This window comes from Theobroma cacao, chromosome 8, assembly GCF_000208745.1.
Source record: "Theobroma cacao cultivar B97-61/B2 chromosome 8, Criollo_cocoa_genome_V2, whole genome shotgun sequence".
Lineage (NCBI taxonomy): Eukaryota > Viridiplantae > Streptophyta > Magnoliopsida > Malvales > Malvaceae > Theobroma > Theobroma cacao.
Window position 1 is genome coordinate 4571029 of NC_030857.1, and position 17760 is coordinate 4588788.

Here is a 17760-nt window from a genome sequence, read left to right on the forward strand (position 1 = left end):
TTTATTCGTGTTTTTTTAAAAAAGTATTAACAGTACTACTATTTAATGAAAAAATAATATTGCTAAATTTGTAAATTAATCCCATAAATCCTAACATTCTCTGTTATAATTAATTAGCTGCATTTTTTTGTACATATAGTTTAAGCTCTAAAGTTATTCACGATGAACACAAATGGAGATTACTGACCTTTTTTTTTTTGGGTGCTGACAAATGGAGATTAGGTTTGATATATATCAAATTAAATTCAAAATGTTTATCTAATCTAAAAGTTTTTTGGTTTTTATACCTATAGATGAAAATTCTTCTATATATATATATATATTAAAATTAAAGAAAGTTTCAAATTTAATTATGAGATATATTTTTATTTTTATATTATATATATTCATTATTACCATTCATAAGTATGACATACAGATATGTTGCATGATAAGGATAATTTATTATTAATATTTTGAAAATTATATGGCTTATCGTAAAAGTCTCGTCAATAAAAACCTGAGAGCATGTTTGTCATGTTTATAAAAAAGTTAATTTTTGTGTGAATTGGATGATTAATTATGCAAAACAACTATTTTTGAATTTTCACACGTTTTTTCATTTATCAAATGATCTTAGACCATTGTTTTCGAACGATGTTTTTGGTGTATTTTTGTCTATATTAATCCATTAATATGATTATTTACTCTCTTATTAATATATATATATATATATATATATATGTATATTGAATTATTAGTTTGGGTTCACTTCATACGCGACCAGACGGAAGAATGTAACTGGTTACTAAGGTAGGTGGTCCAAATTCCTGAAGAAGTGAAGTCAAATATTGTTATCAACGAAACTTACACGCTGAATAGCATATTGACCAGGAAAATGCATCAGTCTTTAGTTGATTTACTTTGGAAAGCTCACCCTATTCTTTTCCGCTCCTCTGAGGTTAGTAAACAGCAACATTGCCAAAATTGTGTATGAGCCATATATATTATTGCTAATACTCTAACTTATACGAAATTTTGATACTCATATTTCTTCCATATCAAGTAAAGAACGTTACAGCCGCGTTTTCAACTATTTTCTATTTGACTGCTTTTGCTTTTGAGTGTATCATCAATAACAGGTGTGCTCTGTTTTTTGAACAAAAAGAATACATACGTAGTATTTTTTTAACAAAAAGAATCAAACAATTATAATTAAAAATCCAACTAAATAAGATTATGAAGATCTAATAAAGAAAATTAAAACCCCAATAAAAGGGAAATAGTCAATATAATGTTTTTTTATTTAATTCGTAAGTCAATTTCTTTTGTATCAAATGTGATAGAATTTGAAAAAAAAAATTTAATCACTTGATATTATAAAAAGTAAATTAAATGTGCAATTCTTTTGTTTGGATCACATGAAAACGGGATGAGTTAAATATTATAAGTTTACAAAAAGAAATTTTTCTTTTTTAAAAAAAAAAAAAACCTATTTTATACCTTTTCATTCAATAGGTAGAATAGGAAAATAATAACACATTTGTTTTATTTCCTTCTATTTTCCTATACTCCATCTAGTAAAAAGGAAAATCCTTCTTCTTTCCATTTACTTTTCGATTATTTTCAACCACAAAATGTCGTTGGAATGAAAATTTATGCCCTTGATTCTGTTATACTTTTAAACCGTTGAGTTACCAACCAAGTGCGTCGCCACTTCCGTGAGATTTCCAACATCTTACGGTCAAACTAAATGTAAACGCCAGAAGTTTGATACTTCTAACACGGTAACGCGTTACGAACTTCTCAAAATTGTAACTAACAGGCAGAAAAGAAAGCAATTGAGTTTTGTAAACAAGCGTTTTAAGGCCACTAATTAATGTTATTGTTGAATTCACTCAATCTATTAGAAATGTCCTTAACATACATCCTAGCAAAATCCTTCTTCATAAATGGCATTTGATATTTTATTAGGAATGTGTTGATAATATGATTACTGATAATACAATCACTTAAAATATTAAATTACACGTTTGATATACATAAGAAAACAGTGATTGATTTGAAAACACATTATTGATAATGTAAGAGTAATTTACAAAATTATTTTTATGTAAATAAAAATTGTCATTTATTGCATTATCCATTTAAAAAAAACATTATGCATTTTTTTAAAAAAATTGAACTAGCTTTTCAAACTGATACCATTGAACATTGCTGTGATGCCAGGCGATATGTACTAAACTCAAAAAGAAAAAGAATGTAGTAGAGCTCTCGCTTCACTCACAAAACAGCTACAAGGCAGATCTGGAAAACAACTTGATACCCAGAGGAAGAAGCCCATCATATAGAATACCAAAATCTCTCTTTTATTTCCTATTAGCCTTTCCCCTTTTAACTGGAATTAGAGTCAGTTTCTTGGCAGAATTGCTAGTTCCAGCTTCTGCTGTTGGTAACATTGAAATTGCAACTTGATGCCGATTTTTGTCTGCTCTCTCATCCGTAAATGGTTTCAACTCAAATGCTCCACGGGTGAAATCTTTAGCTACCTTCAGAAGAATCCCAACTTTCAGGGAACTGCTCACGATTGCCCAGAAGTTAAGGAATTGCACGTGTTGGTCAACCCTCAGTACGAATCTTGGCCATGATTTTGGGTTTTCAGGGTCTGCACTCTGTTTTATCACGATAAGTGATCGACAAAATTCCTGTTCAATTTTTGAGAAGAAGTTGAATAAGAAGAGAAGGTCGGGCTATAGGTAGGACAATTTGGGCAAAAAAATATAACTTTCCCTTTCAAAAATTGAACGAGAATTTTGTGATCACTTGCAAAGGGGAAAGTTTACTTTCCCTCCGTTCTGTGGCAGAAGGGAATGACATTCCCTTTGCCCATCGTAATCACATTACAATGAAAAGCCTTTCCCATGTGTTTTAGACAAACCAAACGCTGTAATGTGATTATGTCCAATTAAAATACAGGGAATTACAATGAGAAGACTTTACCGTGTGTTTTAGACAAACCAAATGCTGTAATGTGATTATGTCCAAATAAAATGCAGAGAATGTTCCCCACATGCAGCATACCAAACACCACTGAAGTATTCAGATTGTAATTCTCTAAATCAGGTGAAAATAAAGATGAAAGCTTAATGAACACTGTAAGAACAGCCAACAGAACACGAAATTTCTAGAACCAAGAGTATGACACAGATTCCAGAACACAAGATTTGCAAAATTCATCTCTTGTTGTATTGTGTGGTCCCTTCTGGGAAACAAGAATGGCAGTCTGCCTGTAATACATGAGAATCTGTTACATCAAAGAATATAACTAAGCAGTTTCTTCTAACCTAACTTTAAAATGGACAAGACAAAACTCAACTTAGCCTGCGGGTTGTAAAAATGTTTCTTCCATCCTCCACAATGAAAGGGAATCTAAAAAAGTTATCCTTACCTGATTTATGAGATGAAATTCAAATCTGTGCAGCTCTGCAAGCAAAGCGGTAGATCTTGAATCAGCTGCTTTCTATTGTTTGGATATGTGTATTCAAGCTTATTGATGCACCAAAAGAATGTTTCAATTTTTGAAATATCGACCAATAGCCATCATGCTTTTTGGAGGCTTGTGAAGCTCTATAATTCTGAGAATTCGTTATTTGTAGCACTCACAGGATTTTCTCAACTCTAACTTCCAGTGGCGGAAAATCTCTTGGATAGTTCTATGCTGAACCAAGTGGAAGGAAGACCACCACCCCGTGCAACAAGATAAACAATGAACGCTATATATGCAGCTGTCCAACTACAGATGAAAAGTGCAAACAGTGGTCCCTTGACTTCAGAAACAAAGAAATCCAGCAAAAGATACCCATTGATTATTATTACCAGGGCAGCCACAGTCCATGCCAATCTCTGCAAAATAACACAAAAAAACAACAAAAGTTAGCTATATTTTTAATTGAAGCGTGAAATCATTCATGAGAAATTACTGAACAAGAATTTATAAACAAACACAGACATTTCGCAACAAGGAAAATGTATGGCATCGCTTTTCAAAAAAGAAAGGAAAATGTATGGCATCGAATTGCTGCATAAGTATCTCCGTGGGCTCAGACACAGCTGCATTTCCAGTTACCACACAAGTTCACAAGACAATCACTCCCCACTAGAGTCAAATGCTCTCTCAATGAAATTATGTAGGAAATTTATGGATCCTAATGGACTGTAGGGAATGATGGAGTATACTTCATGCTCTTTAGTAAGAACTTTCCAAGAAGCAAGTAAGGTGAAATTTCCTTTGGCCTGAGGGTTCTCTAGAAAGTCCCTCTAAAACAGAATGGTGTCCTTAACTCCCTCTAAAGTAGCCTTAATCAGTAGGACTACTAAACTTAGACGCAAGCCTCACCATTTCGGTACTAGATTATACTTTGCAATGAATGGAGATATTATAGAATAACCAAAACAATAGCAATGAACATGTCAACTTCTGAAGGTCATGAGATCAATAACCTAGGCCCTAAGCTACTTAGAGATAACCCTCAAATAAACGTCATATCACTCCATGACATATGCTTTCCACCTAGAAAAGCAAGCTTACTGCATACACTCATGTATTAGCACAGGTTTATTCCTTTCCACTGCATAGGCCTACCGATGAGTAAATGCATAGGAAATAAAGACGACGGTACACATTGAATGGGTCCAATGGTTGCAAGTTTTGCATGACTAGTATCAAAATCTTGATTAATTTCGGTTTCCACAATAGAAAACCTACTCAAGTTTCTTGTATTTAAAAGAAAAACAACTAGTTGAGAAATGAAGCAAGCTGTTATAACGATAGTAATAGAAACTTATGGTAGCTGACCGTGTTTCTTATCCTGTTCTATGTGCTAGCAAATTGTTTCGAACACGAAAATTTATAGTACTAATAATAACGAAATGATTCAGCATTGCTTCCAAACATAATAACTGCTGATAGTACAGTTACTAGAACATGCAGCAAACTACCAATAGTCACTCATGTGAAGCGATAAAGAGTACAAATAAAATGGAAGAAGTGTGAAACAAAAGGCTTACCTCAAGAATAGGCCCAATCCTAAAGACCCCCATGACCTGCTCCTTGGAGACCAAGGTTAGAAGTGGGATAAGTGCAAAAGGAATCTGCACTGACTGAAGCACATTAAGCCATTCATTCAATATATCCAACGAGGCTTCAGATGTGTTAAACACAAGAGCCACAATGATAGTTGGCACAATTGCAAAACTCCGTGTGATCAATGCCCTCAACCACTTCTTCAGACGAAGGTTAAGAAAACCTCCCATTATAAACTGCCCAGCATATGTGCCAGTTATTGTACTGCTTTGTCCAGCTGCCAGCAAACCAATACCCCATATGTAGAGAATCGGAAAGACTCCTCCACCATACTTCTCCTGAAGATACTGCCCTGCGTTAACTAGTCCTATGTTATTTGCTTGTTTTGTTCCATAGAATCCCTTAGCAAAGACAGTTGTCACAAACAAATTGATCATGAAGGAAACCAGAAGCGCAACAGATGACTCAATTGAGTAGTAGTTTAGTGCCTCTTGAACCCGGCCTCTCTTTTTGGGATCAATCTTTCTTGATTGTACCAAAGCAGAATGCAAGAATACGTTATGAGGCATTATGACACAACCCACAACCCCCACAGCCTGCCGAATTGTTTTTGAGCTAAGTCTAGGAACCAAGATACCTACAACAATCGAACCCAAAATGATACTCAAAAATGAAATATTCAATTCATGCAAGATAATTCGTATGTTTTAATAAATATATTACCTATTAGTAAATCTTTTCCATTGGGTTTTGTATCACCAAACATCCAAGCAAATGATGAAGCCATAGTAGCAATTAAAACAGCAAAAACAGCTTCCAATTTCCTGACGCCATAATTCTCCAGGAATAATAAGATAAAACTGTTAACAGAGAGCGGGTGAAACACTTGTTAGGGGGAAAAAATAAATTTTCAACTCAAAAAGATAAAACCTGACTTGATCTTCCCCAGTTAACACCCAGAAACAAAATTAAAGCTCAAATTAAACAAATCCAAAATATCACCCATATAAAGAATAAAAATTGAACTTGAGGAAACAAATTAAAAAAATTCAAGCAAAAAGGCAAACGGGATTCATCAAATTGAGGACATTTACCAATCCGATGCGGTAATTAAGACTCCAGCCCATAGCGGCAAAGCCCCATGACTCAAAATTTGGATAGCTATAGCACTCCCAATAACCTCCTGAATATCAGCTCCAATAAGCGCCAACTCCGCCATGAACCACAGCACAAACCGAGCCCAATTCGGATACTCCTCCCGGCAAAGCTCCGCGAGATGCCGACCGGTTGCCACCCCCAGCCGAGCCGACAACAACTGGATCAGCAGGCCCATGACGGTAGCCCACATCAACAACCAAAGCAAAGAGTAACCCGCAATTGCCCCAGCCTGGAGATCTCCTTCCAAATTACCCGGATCTAAAAACGCTATACTCATTAAAAAACCCGGGCCCGTAAACAACCAGAGCTTTTTCCAGGAAAAAGGAGGGACATAATCGACATTTTGGAGGGATTCCGGTATGTCCACGTCGACGATCACGATTTTCTCTCGGGATTCGAATGCGACCTCGTTTTCATCGTCGGACAAGGACGAGGAAGGAGATTGAGATGGTAAAAGGCGTTTGGATTCGGATTCCTCTGCGGCTGTGTCTTTGTCTTTGTCGAGGTCTTCTTTCGATAACTCCTCGTCTCGGCTTAGGAAATTCATCGTCGGATGAGGAATATTCAGCTGGTCGAAATTGAGTATTCTGTTCGTTTCTTTTGCCGCCGGTACTGTTCCGTTTGGTGGGGGAGCGCACTTCCGTCGAGTGTCGTAAGGAGTTGGATTTATATGGATTTCTTTTCGTCAGATGGTGAGAGAGGTTTCAATTATAGCATGGAAACGTTGCAATCGGTTGTTTCCACCATTAAGAAAGCGACACGTCGACAGTGATGTGGCAATCCGCTCAACTCAGTTAGTGGAACTCAAAGCACATTCCCTATATATCCATTTAATCTAGTTCTTATTTTTCAACTTGATGTTTATTTCATTATTTTAATCATTTTTTTTTTACAAATTTTATTTTACTTTGAAAACTTTGTCTTTCTGCATTTTACCCAAAACGTTGGATTCATTTATTGTTACATTTCTCCAATCCAAGTAAAATATTTGTATTGTATAATGATGTTAATAACAATATTTAGATGCAAGTATTAAGCAGAAAGAGTATAGATTAAGTAACAACAATAAAATCCGAAAGTTTTATAAGGTAATATATCTGAATTGGATATTTTTAGATATATATGCATCCAAGGGCAAAGAGATGAGATTTACAGCATGTACATTGGATGATTAAATACAATTTTCATTCATTAAAAAAATTAATTTTCTATTTAATTAACATTAATGTAAAGTCAAGAAAGTAATGAAAAAATTAGTCAAAGTTTATTAATGCTTGATCCATGCTAAATGGTTTTTATATTAAATTCTAGTTGTTTAAAATTTATTGTTCTAATAAAAATCAGAATATAACACTAGTGCTTAATTTAAATTTATTGCGTACTTGGAGACAAACAACTCTCAAACTCAGCATTGTTGTACCAGGTAAATTTAAGGTAGCCATCCTCACTTCTTCCCTTAGAACGTACTTGGTTAGGGGAATAAAATAATCATTTTTCTTTATTTTCATTTTTGAGGTAAAATTATATTTTATTTAATAAAATAATTATTTTAAGATAAGCTTTAATAGCCATTACCAAAGCTCATTTGGTAATGGCTATTCCAAATTATTAAGAATAAAAAAAATTGATTAGATAAATATACTCTTTTACAATTTAAAAAATTATCTTATAAAAAAGTACTAAATTTATTTTTTTTCTCTCTCTTCCTCACTCCTCTCTCTAAAGATATAAAATTTTTTACTTTATTTAAAAAATGAATATATTTAAATATTATTTAACTATAATAAATATTATAAAGAATATTATTTAATATTATTATTTGAATATAATGAATGTAATAAAGATATTATTTAGTATTATATAAATTTAATGAAGAATATATTTTGTTTTTTAATATTAAATATTATTTAATTATAATAAAAGGTTTAATTATCTTCTAATACAAAATATTATTAAATTATAATAAAAATATGTTTGTATTTTGGTGAAACTATTGTTTAATTATAGTAAAAGCTATTTTGATTTTATTACTTATAATATTTTTATCTTTTAACAAAATAAATTCTTTAATTTTAATAAAGAATATTTATTTCTCATCATAGTATTTTTTTAATTAAATTTTTTTAAAATTTTATCATTTACCCATTATTCCTTAACTATTCTTAAAATTATTCTTGCAAACTAAATAATTGAATAAATAATAATAACAATTTTTATCATGTTCTATTCTCATGAATCAATTTATATAATAATAATTATTTTCTTATTTTATTTCTTTGGAATGGTTATTCTATTCCTTATAGTGAACCAAACATGTTGTAATAATTATTCTCCCATATTCTATTTTTTTAGAATGACTATTCCATTTTTATTTTATTCCTTTCAGTGAACCAAACATGCTGTTAATGTATTATTCCAGTACTAAATGAAAGCAACATAATTTTGTCCAATGATACTATTTTGTGTACAAAATTGGTACAATCTTAAGAATTTACTGAGTGCATCACCAAAATAATATACATATATATATATAAGTAAGAATAGTGAAAAAAATTTTATTGATTGCAATGAATATTTTTCTCAATTATATTTTTAAATTTTTATTATAAATACTATTAAAGATTTATTTAATTTATAAAATAAAATTTCTAATTGTATCAAATAATTTTTATTAAAAAGTACGTTTCTTAAAATTAATATTGAATAGTCTATAAATAAATATTATAAAACTTTAATTTTTTAAATTTCAAATTTTTAAATTTTCAAAACACTTGTATTTATATATAACTATTATTTAAAAATTAAAAAAAGTATTAACGTGTAATTTATGTGTCAAAGGATACTAGTATAATCAAATATAAATTAAGATTAATTACGTAATTAAAACCCGAATTATAGTAAAATTATCAATTTACTACTTAACAAAAATAAGAAATAAGTATTTGAATAATACTTATGTCTGTCAATTCACGCTTTAATTTAATTTTGTTAATAAAACATGTGTGATGTGTTGGATTCAATTTCCTGGATCATAACAAGACAAAGGACAGCGTTAAGTTAATGATGGTTAAGGAAACAAGCCATATGGCGCAATATAGTGATGCAACAGTTCGGAGTTTGAATTGCAAACATTTTCAAAAAAACATATATATATATATATATATATATATATATATATATATTGTTCAGATTCTCATTATCTATATCACGAAATGAGTTGGCTATTATATTATAATTTGATCCTGACCAACGTCTTTGCTTCTTCCATTCAATGATTGTTGCTATGAATATGAAGATGAGAATTTATAGTATAATTGAAAAGAAATTCCCAAGTCTATGAGCCTATTAAAAAAAAAAAAGTGCCACAGAAATTGCATATGCTTGCTTTGGGCTTCACTGCTGTGGCATCTCAAACCATAGCCACTTGGACTGATAAATCGAAAAAGGTTGAGCGAGTGGAACGCATTCATTCTTCTTTTATATTGTTGTCAGTTGATTCCCTCTTTTCCTTTATCAGCATGGATCCTGTTTTTGCAATTGTGCAAAAGCTAAGAACTGAAAGAAAGCGCTAAAAGTAGCTCATGTTTCTTGGTTGTCTGTTAGCATCTTAAAATTGAAAATTACAAGTGAAAGCAACGTGTATTTTTGTACATAAACATCTGGCTTTCGATAGATTGTTATATATTCTCGTGTGGTTTCTTGCATCAGGTCGCTCTTACTTGGTTCATTTCATAAAGAAGATGATAGAAGAATATCGCTTTGCTAATTTGCTCTCAATTGTTGATTTAACAAGGATGAAATCCAATGTTTAAAATGGGTCAGGATGGTTGACATTTGGGGCTATTTTATGTTCAAGCCAATATCCGACACAGCCGAACGAACGAGTAGAGTGCTATAATAGAGCACGAGTCTCGTGGGAATACGGGAAGACGCAAAAAACTAGGGGCCAAGTGGCCCAACTCGGTTCAAATTCGAGAAACTAGTTTTAGCATGGCAGGGCATGGCTTGCATTTAGCATGTAGGAGCTGAGCTTTGCGCATGGTAAACCCTGTTGCTTCCGTCATGTCCACCAGGTCGTCACTAATCCTAGACCACTCAAAGCACTGGATCAATGACCCTAGCGTTAATCCAACCATTCTCAGTCCCAGGCTTTCTCCAGGACAGCCCCGTCTCCCTGACCCAAATGGCATCAACCTGAACCCATCTCTCGTGCCCTCTAGATCTTCAAACCTCTCTGGCATGAATCTTGTTGGGTTCGTCCAAAGCTTAGGGTCATTTTGTATGGCCCACACATTCACCAATAGTGTTGTGCCAAGTGGAATACGAAAACCACCTAGCACGCACTCCTCGGATGATTCATGGGGTAGCAGCAGTGGCGCCGGTGAGTACATGCGCAATGTTTCATTGATGATGCAGTGGAGGTAAGGAAGTTGGGCTAGGTCGGACTCATCAATTAGACGGCAATGTCCCACTCTATTTGCGATTTCCGCTTGAGCCTTTTCAAGTACTTCACGGTGGTTAAGCAAAAGAGAAAATGCCCACTCCATTGTATTGACAGTAGTATCTGTTCCTGCCAACAACAGAACCTATGCAAATCCTAGTATTAGTAAATTAAAGACATTGACAAAGATTGTGCTTGATCAAGACTGTAAGTTCTGCTTGAGGCACAATTTAAACAGTAATATCTGTTCCTGCCAACAACAGAACCTATGGAAATCATTGTATTATAAAAGACATCGACAAAGGTTGTTCTTGATCAAGATAATAACTTCTGATTGAGGTACATTAACCACAATTTTGCTTTGAAAAATCTGAAAGGTTTTCATTTTTTTTTTCAAGATTGTTACTTATCCATGGAGGACAGGATAGATCCACCCCAACTCGTAGAGGCACTAATGAAATGATCTTGAAATTTTATTTGATTATTCATTGAAAATCTGAAAGTTGAATTGTTTTTCTCTAATTAAGTTATATATATATAAAGCTCGTTGAGACACCAATGAAATGATTTTGAAATTTTATTTGACTATTTATTGAAAAATCTGAAAGGTTGAATCTCTTTTTTCTAATTAAGTTATATCTATATATGTATAGGGTTCAGGGAAGTGCACTAAGAGGGTCTTACCATTGAGCCACAAATTCTTCTAAAGGGGAAATATATTGGATATATGGTTTTCATTATCTGCTTCCAGCCTCTATGTTCTATTCTATGGATTTGGGGGAAATTATCTTACCCAAATCTTCCATCCTTATTAGAGAAAAAGCTAAAATCAAGATGTGAACTTCTGAGTCATTAGGTTTAATTGATTAATTCAGAGTTAAATATAGTAATTACGAATTATATTCCTGTATACGAGGGAAATTGCTCAAGAAGATAAACATTTGGCAGATTCATATATCATACTAACTGTGAGTACTTTCCAGCAACTAAGGAAACAAGGAAGAGAACTTAGATCTTACAAGTACGAGGGCTCTAATCATCTGATCCGTGTAATACTCGGGTTCTGATTCTTGCAGCGATACCAAAACCTCAATCAATGTCTTTTTCCTCATTCGATCACAGTTATTCCTCATTCTTCTTTTATGCTGTTCTATCAAATCCTGCATGAACTTGTCTCTTTTGCTTTGACACTCTATCAACTTCCTCTCCAATTCTCTAGACTTAATCCAAGGCAAAAAATCTCCAATATTTATTTTGGCACTTAGCTTGAAAGTCTCAACATGTACCTCTCGGAACCGTCTTGCTTCCTCCACATCCTCCAAGTTCTCCCCGTAGTATCGCTTTCCTGCTATCATCCCCATCATCATATTGAGAGTCAACTCAAAGAAAGCTGTCCTCAACTCAACAGGCTGGTTTTGATGATCCAAGAGCTTGCGAATCAAAGACTTCACCTCATCGTTGCGTATGCTAGATAGCATCTGGAGGCGGGTAGCTGATAAAATCTCAATGGAAGCGATTCGTCTAAGATTTCGCCAATTTTCACCATAGGGGGCCCAAGCTAGGCTGGTATGATTGTAACCTAAGTGCTTTCCAATAAGTAAGCCAGGGCGGTTGGCGAAAATGATGTCGTTTCTGGTGAAGCATTCTTCGGCAGCAGACGGGGATGAGACCACAAGAACTGGACGAGTTCCGAATTGGAGGAGGACTATGGGTCCATTTCTGTTTGAAATTTGAGTCAGAGTTCGATGCAAGGGATTCTTAAGCAGGTAGAGGTGGCCGATGATGGGTAGACAAGGAAGAGGGCTTGGTGGGAAGTTTCGGATTTTGTTTAGGAAATGTTTTGTGAAAACATACAAAGCTAAGAATAGGGGAAGGTAGAGAAACCAGGTTGCCATGGGAGCATCGGTGGAGGAGTTTTGCTCTCAATGTCTATGCTATGTTTTGTTGAATTAGTTTTTTCCTGTAAAGCTTTTTGTCTTCTCCTGAAAAATAAGGCATTGAATGTACAACTAGAATAGGAAGATTATGTCTCATACACAATAAACAAACAAATGTAGACATTTTCAAAAGAATTAGATGGCTCTTGATGCTAACATTGGCCATTTAATAATCATCTCTGTCCACAAAAAGATTGGTTTTTAATTCGCTAAATGGGCATCATAATTGATCTTTTTTCAAGAATAATTTATTGCTCAACCAAGGGCTTTCTTTTTTTTTTTTAAATTAAATATTACTCAAGTGGACACTCTTCTATTTATGCTCCACTAATTAAACATATGCACCGATCAAGTCTCATAGATTCAAGAACTAGCAAAGCCAAGTCCACCATCTCCTCACCAATCCTCTCCCATTCAAAGCATTGGTCAATGCCCCCAGTGTCGAACAAACCACGCGCACGGCCAATCCTTCCCCAGGACAGCTCCTTCCTGACCCAAATTGCATCAACTTGAAACCATATTTGGTCCCTCCAGAACCCTCAAACCTTTTCGGCTTAACTTTCTAGGCTCTTGCCAAATCATAGGATCATTATCTATCGCACATATGTTTACCAACGACACTGTTAGTGGGGCAACAATTCTCATTGCGAAATGGGATCAATCGCAGATGTCATCAAATCGTTTATTAAATTGAATGTGATGACAAGAAGTTGGATTCTAGTTAACAAAATTGAAGAGACAAATTATTAGAAGGCGGTTGACATTTCTTTATTGCATAAAATATTGAATTGTGTAGCGGAGTTTGGAAAGAATAAAGGCATGACATTGAAACAAGTATAGATATATATAGAAATAACTGTAAAAAATAAACCTCGTCATAAACTCAATTCAAAAATACTTTTTATTATAATTTTAACTATTTTTAATCAATTTTTGACATGATTCGACAAAAATACCCTTTAAACAATTTCAAACAAATTAAAATGATTTTGATTTTCTCCATCCCGCCATTTAGATAAAAATTTCAAAATTAAATCTTGATTTTCCTCTCTTGCCAAATACTATTTATCTTACAATTTAGCTCTTTTTCGTCATCCCAAAGAGATGATATCAAGGTATGTGTTTTAGATTCTTAATTTTGTCAGTTTATTTATAAAATCTCAAAGTTAAAGAGTTAAAATTAATTAGACATATCTATAAATTAAAACACTATATGACTTTGATAACTTAAACTTGGCTGATAGCAGGCAAATTAATTAGTTATTAGGTATTGCACTACTGATTGTTAAACATTGTGTCACTAGTTTTTAGATATTTCGAGATTGATTTTTAGATATTACGAAACTGATTTTTAGGCATTAAGTGACTAATTTTAGGTATTACGTGATTGGTTTTTAAGTATTACGACTAATTTTTAGGTAATGTCTAAGTCACATAATATTTAAAAATTAGTAATGCAATGCCTTACTAAGTAGTCACGCAATGTCTATCTACCAGTCAAATAATCTCATATTAACCAGTCACGTAATATTTAAAAATCAGTCATACAATACTTAAAAATTAATAACGTAATATTTAAAAACTAATTATGTAATGTCCAAAAATTGATTACGCAATACCTAAAAACCATCAAAACTATTGAATTTCATTTAATAAAATCAAAACGCTTAAAAGTTTTACTTTATGTATAAAAAATAACTTCAAAATACTCAATATACATAAAGGTTTTTTTTTTGTCAAAGAGTACTCTAGAGAAAAATGTTTTAACGTAAAAAGCTTAAAAGATATAAGTAAGTTTGAGGTACGGATCTAAACATATGAATTGGTTTCATTAAGGGTAATTTTATCTAAAATTAATTTTTCTTAATTAAAAATAGTTAAAATAAAAAAAACTACTTTTAAAAACATTTTATGTATGGGAGGTATTTTTGAAAAAAATTGATATATATATGCGTTCTTGTTATCGAAGTGCAGATAGCAGTCTATTTTTTATCATTAGTTACGCATCTGTCGCTCTCATATGAAAGGTTTATTCTCTAACTGCATTATACTGGAGTGAACTAACACAACTCCAGAGTAGCTGCTTGGCTGGAGATCTTTAGATATTAAGCTTTATTTTTGGTGGGATAGAGTCGGTGACGAGGTAGCTCATGATCGAGAAAGCATGTTCATCATTGCTTGACGAGGCCGACACTTGGCATGCAAAGCCCGTTCCTTGGGCATGGTGAGTCCACTCCCTTGGGTCATGTCCACCATCTCTTCACTAGTTCTCTCCCACTCAAAACATTGAATTAGTGAACCCAATGTCAGCCCAACCATGCTTTTCGCCAGTCCCTCTCCAGGACAGCTTCTCCTCCCTGACCCAAACGGCAGTAACTTGAAACCAACTCTAGGCCCTTCAAAGCCACCAAATCTCTCAGGCTTGAATTTTGTGGGCTCCTCCCAAATGTTAGGATCGTTCTGTATGGCCCACATGTTAACTAATAACGTTGTTCCTCGCGGTACTCGGTGTCCTCCAACCATGCATTCTTTGGATGACTCATGAGGCAGCAACAGTGGAGTTACTGGGTACATCCGCATCGTCTCACATATGATGCAATGAAGGTAAGGAAGCTTCGCCAAATCTGATTCATCCATCATGCGATCATGTCCAACAACATTATCAATTTCCATCTGTGCCTTCTTCAAAACTTCTGGATTGTTCAGCAGAAGAGACATTGCCCACTCCATTGTCCCCGATGAAGTCTCGGTTCCGGCATTTAGCAAAACCTGTACATTCAAGAAACAAAAATTCAGGAACCAATTCCCTCTATTATATTCACAATCTGAAGTAAACCATGGACCGTGGCTCTTCAAATGTCAAGTCAAACTACATCAACTTAAACCAAAGCGTTAATCTTTCTTCTAAGCCCAGTGCAGAGGGATTAATTATTTGATCTTACCATCATAATGCTTCTGATAATCTCATCCTTATAGTTCTCAGGCTCCTTTTTTTGCAGAGATAACAACACTTCAATCACCGTCTTCTTCTTCCCTACAGCTAGAGAACCACCATCATTGCTCATTTTGCTTCTACTTTCTTCTATTAGCTCCTGCATAATTATATCTCTCTTTTCCTGCAAGGCTATCATTCTCTTCTCATAATTTTGAAACCAATTCAGTACGGGCAAAAAATCTGCCATAGTCGTTGCATCAACCAAATGAAAGGTCTCTTTCACCATTTCATGAAACGTCCTTGCTTCCTCCACTTCCTCCACACTGTCACTGTAATACCTTTTCCCAGCAATCATTCTCATAATTACATTCAGCATAAGCTCAAAGAATGCTGATCTCATATCCACGATCTGACCTTGATTCTTTAACAGCCCCAGAACAAGCATCCGGACCTCGTCGCCCCGTATGCTAGAGAGCAACCGAAGACTCCTGGTGGAAAGAAGTTCGACTGTCACCACCCGCCTTAGGTTTCGCCAGTGATCACCGTATGGAGTCCAAAGAAGGCTGGTGTGATTGTAGCCAAAGTGCTTCCCTACCAAAAGGTAAGGGCGATTTGCAAACATGATATCGTTTTTGGTTAAGCATTCCTCGGCAATGGACGGAGATGACACATGGAGAACATAGCGAGAGCCTAATTGGAGCAAAAGAATAGGCCCATGACGTTTGGAGATTTCGGAAAGGGATCGGTGGAGAGGTTTCTCGAGGAGGTGGAGATGACCAATTACTGGTAAAGCAGGGAATGGGGTTGGAGGGAGGTTTCGGATCTTGTGAATTATGTGGGTGCTGACCGCATAAAGGGCTAAAAAGAAGAAGAGGTATAAAAACATGTTGCTTGATAGTATATATTTCAAGTTCGGCTGGGAAATCCAAGCTATATATAAAGATGATTTGTGTTGAGTAAGTTGAAGATCTTGATAATGGAAAGTTTATACAAATTTAAAACTCACCACGTGGAACATATTTCTGAATGGAGAAATTAATGAGAAATAATGTCACTTGTCATATAGTTTAAGTTGCAAAAGGTTGATTACATAGGTTTGGGTGATATGTTGATTCTTTGTAAATTCCATACAATCTATAAAATTATGGCATTTTGGTCTTTCATGAAGTTTTATTCAAAAGTTTCAACCATTCTAGTGTAATTTTGTTTTTTGCATGATATCATTTGATGGTAGGATAGTGTTCTTTCCTGCCAATATATTTCCATTTTGAACATTAAATTAAGAACCTTGACTTAGGCAGAGCTATATCCTATGGTATTGGGTAGATTGGTTGATGTCTAAATATAGAAAGGCAATATTAGGGGATTTAATAAATCTTATCCGAATTGGGCTTGAACCAAAAGAGAGTACAATCTAGTGGTCAATGTTCTAACATTAGAAAAAAGTGAAAAACTACCTAGTTTACATAAAGCTTGCAGAAAGGATTTCTTCGCAATTGATCATTCTGTGATAGCATTAGGAAGTTGTCACTAAAGTAGGGTGAATTACCTCCAAAAGTATGGTTATACTCCATTGAAAGTTGGAACTACTATTTGTACCAGCTTCAAAACGTTGACATTTGAAGGTTATTGACGGTGGGATATGAGTTAATTTTGCCTAGTTCATGGGCTTAATTAGCTCAAAGTTTGAGACCTGTCCCGTCTCTCTTGATATAGCTTATCTTCCTTTTCAACGGATAAATTCACTAATTTCCGGGTCACTTAATTAATTAAGCTTTTTCCCAAACTACTACGTACTTATAGTATAAGATGATTTTTTTTCTTTAGATTACACATAGAAGATAAATTATTATGTAAGAAAGTTTAACATGACAATATTATTTAAGAAAAAAATATTGCAGCTTAAATTATTGAACTTACAGTATGACCAGAAAACTCTACATGTAAATGATTTTTCTGTATTGTAATGGACTACACTTTTAGTTAGAGATCTTGAGTTATAAATATAAGAGTTTTTCTTTAATTAATATAAATATATTTTTTGAATTAAAAATATGAGTCTGTAACAAGTAAAATAGAGTTTACCTAATTATTCATTGATGTTAGACCCTTATGAGAGATATCAAGATTGAGATAATTAAGTTTGAGTTAAAATAAGTCCCTTTCTCTATGAGTGAAAAAATTAATTTAACGAATTTCACATAGCTCACATCAATTAGAGTAAAGA

At 33.9% G+C, this 17760-nt stretch overlaps 3 protein-coding genes across 5 annotated transcripts; all 3 read right to left on the bottom strand.

Moving 5' to 3' along the window:
- LOC18592024 (metal transporter Nramp2) lies at positions 2328-6894 on the bottom strand. 3 transcript variants are annotated; one of them, XR_001929125.1, is made up of 5 exons: positions 6157-6894; positions 5786-5922; positions 5047-5699; positions 3428-3882; positions 2328-2684 (listed from the first exon to the last, which is right to left on the bottom strand). XR_001929125.1 is itself a non-coding variant. In XM_018126259.1 (4 exons), the coding sequence occupies exons 1-4, from the start codon at positions 6765-6767 to the stop codon at positions 3658-3660; spliced, it is 1626 nt and encodes a 541-aa protein (XP_017981748.1). In that variant the 5' UTR covers positions 6768-6894; the 3' UTR covers positions 3118-3657. The 3 variants fall into 3 exon arrangements, 1 of the variants encoding a protein (XP_017981748.1); XR_001929124.1 differs by lacking the exon at positions 2328-2684 and adding an exon at positions 3099-3266; XM_018126259.1 differs by lacking the exon at positions 2328-2684 and having other exon boundaries at positions 3118-3882.
- LOC18592025 (cytochrome P450 81E8) lies at positions 9982-12676 on the bottom strand. The gene is made up of 2 exons (XM_018125437.1): positions 11681-12676; positions 9982-10806 (listed from the first exon to the last, which is right to left on the bottom strand). The coding sequence occupies exons 1-2, from the start codon at positions 12554-12556 to the stop codon at positions 10186-10188; spliced, it is 1497 nt and encodes a 498-aa protein (XP_017980926.1). The 5' UTR covers positions 12557-12676; the 3' UTR covers positions 9982-10185.
- On the bottom strand, positions 14660-16419 carry LOC18592026 (cytochrome P450 81D11). Its single transcript, XM_018125616.1, has 2 exons — positions 15541-16419; positions 14660-15367 (listed from the first exon to the last, which is right to left on the bottom strand). The coding sequence occupies exons 1-2, from the start codon at positions 16417-16419 to the stop codon at positions 14747-14749; spliced, it is 1500 nt and encodes a 499-aa protein (XP_017981105.1). The 3' UTR covers positions 14660-14746.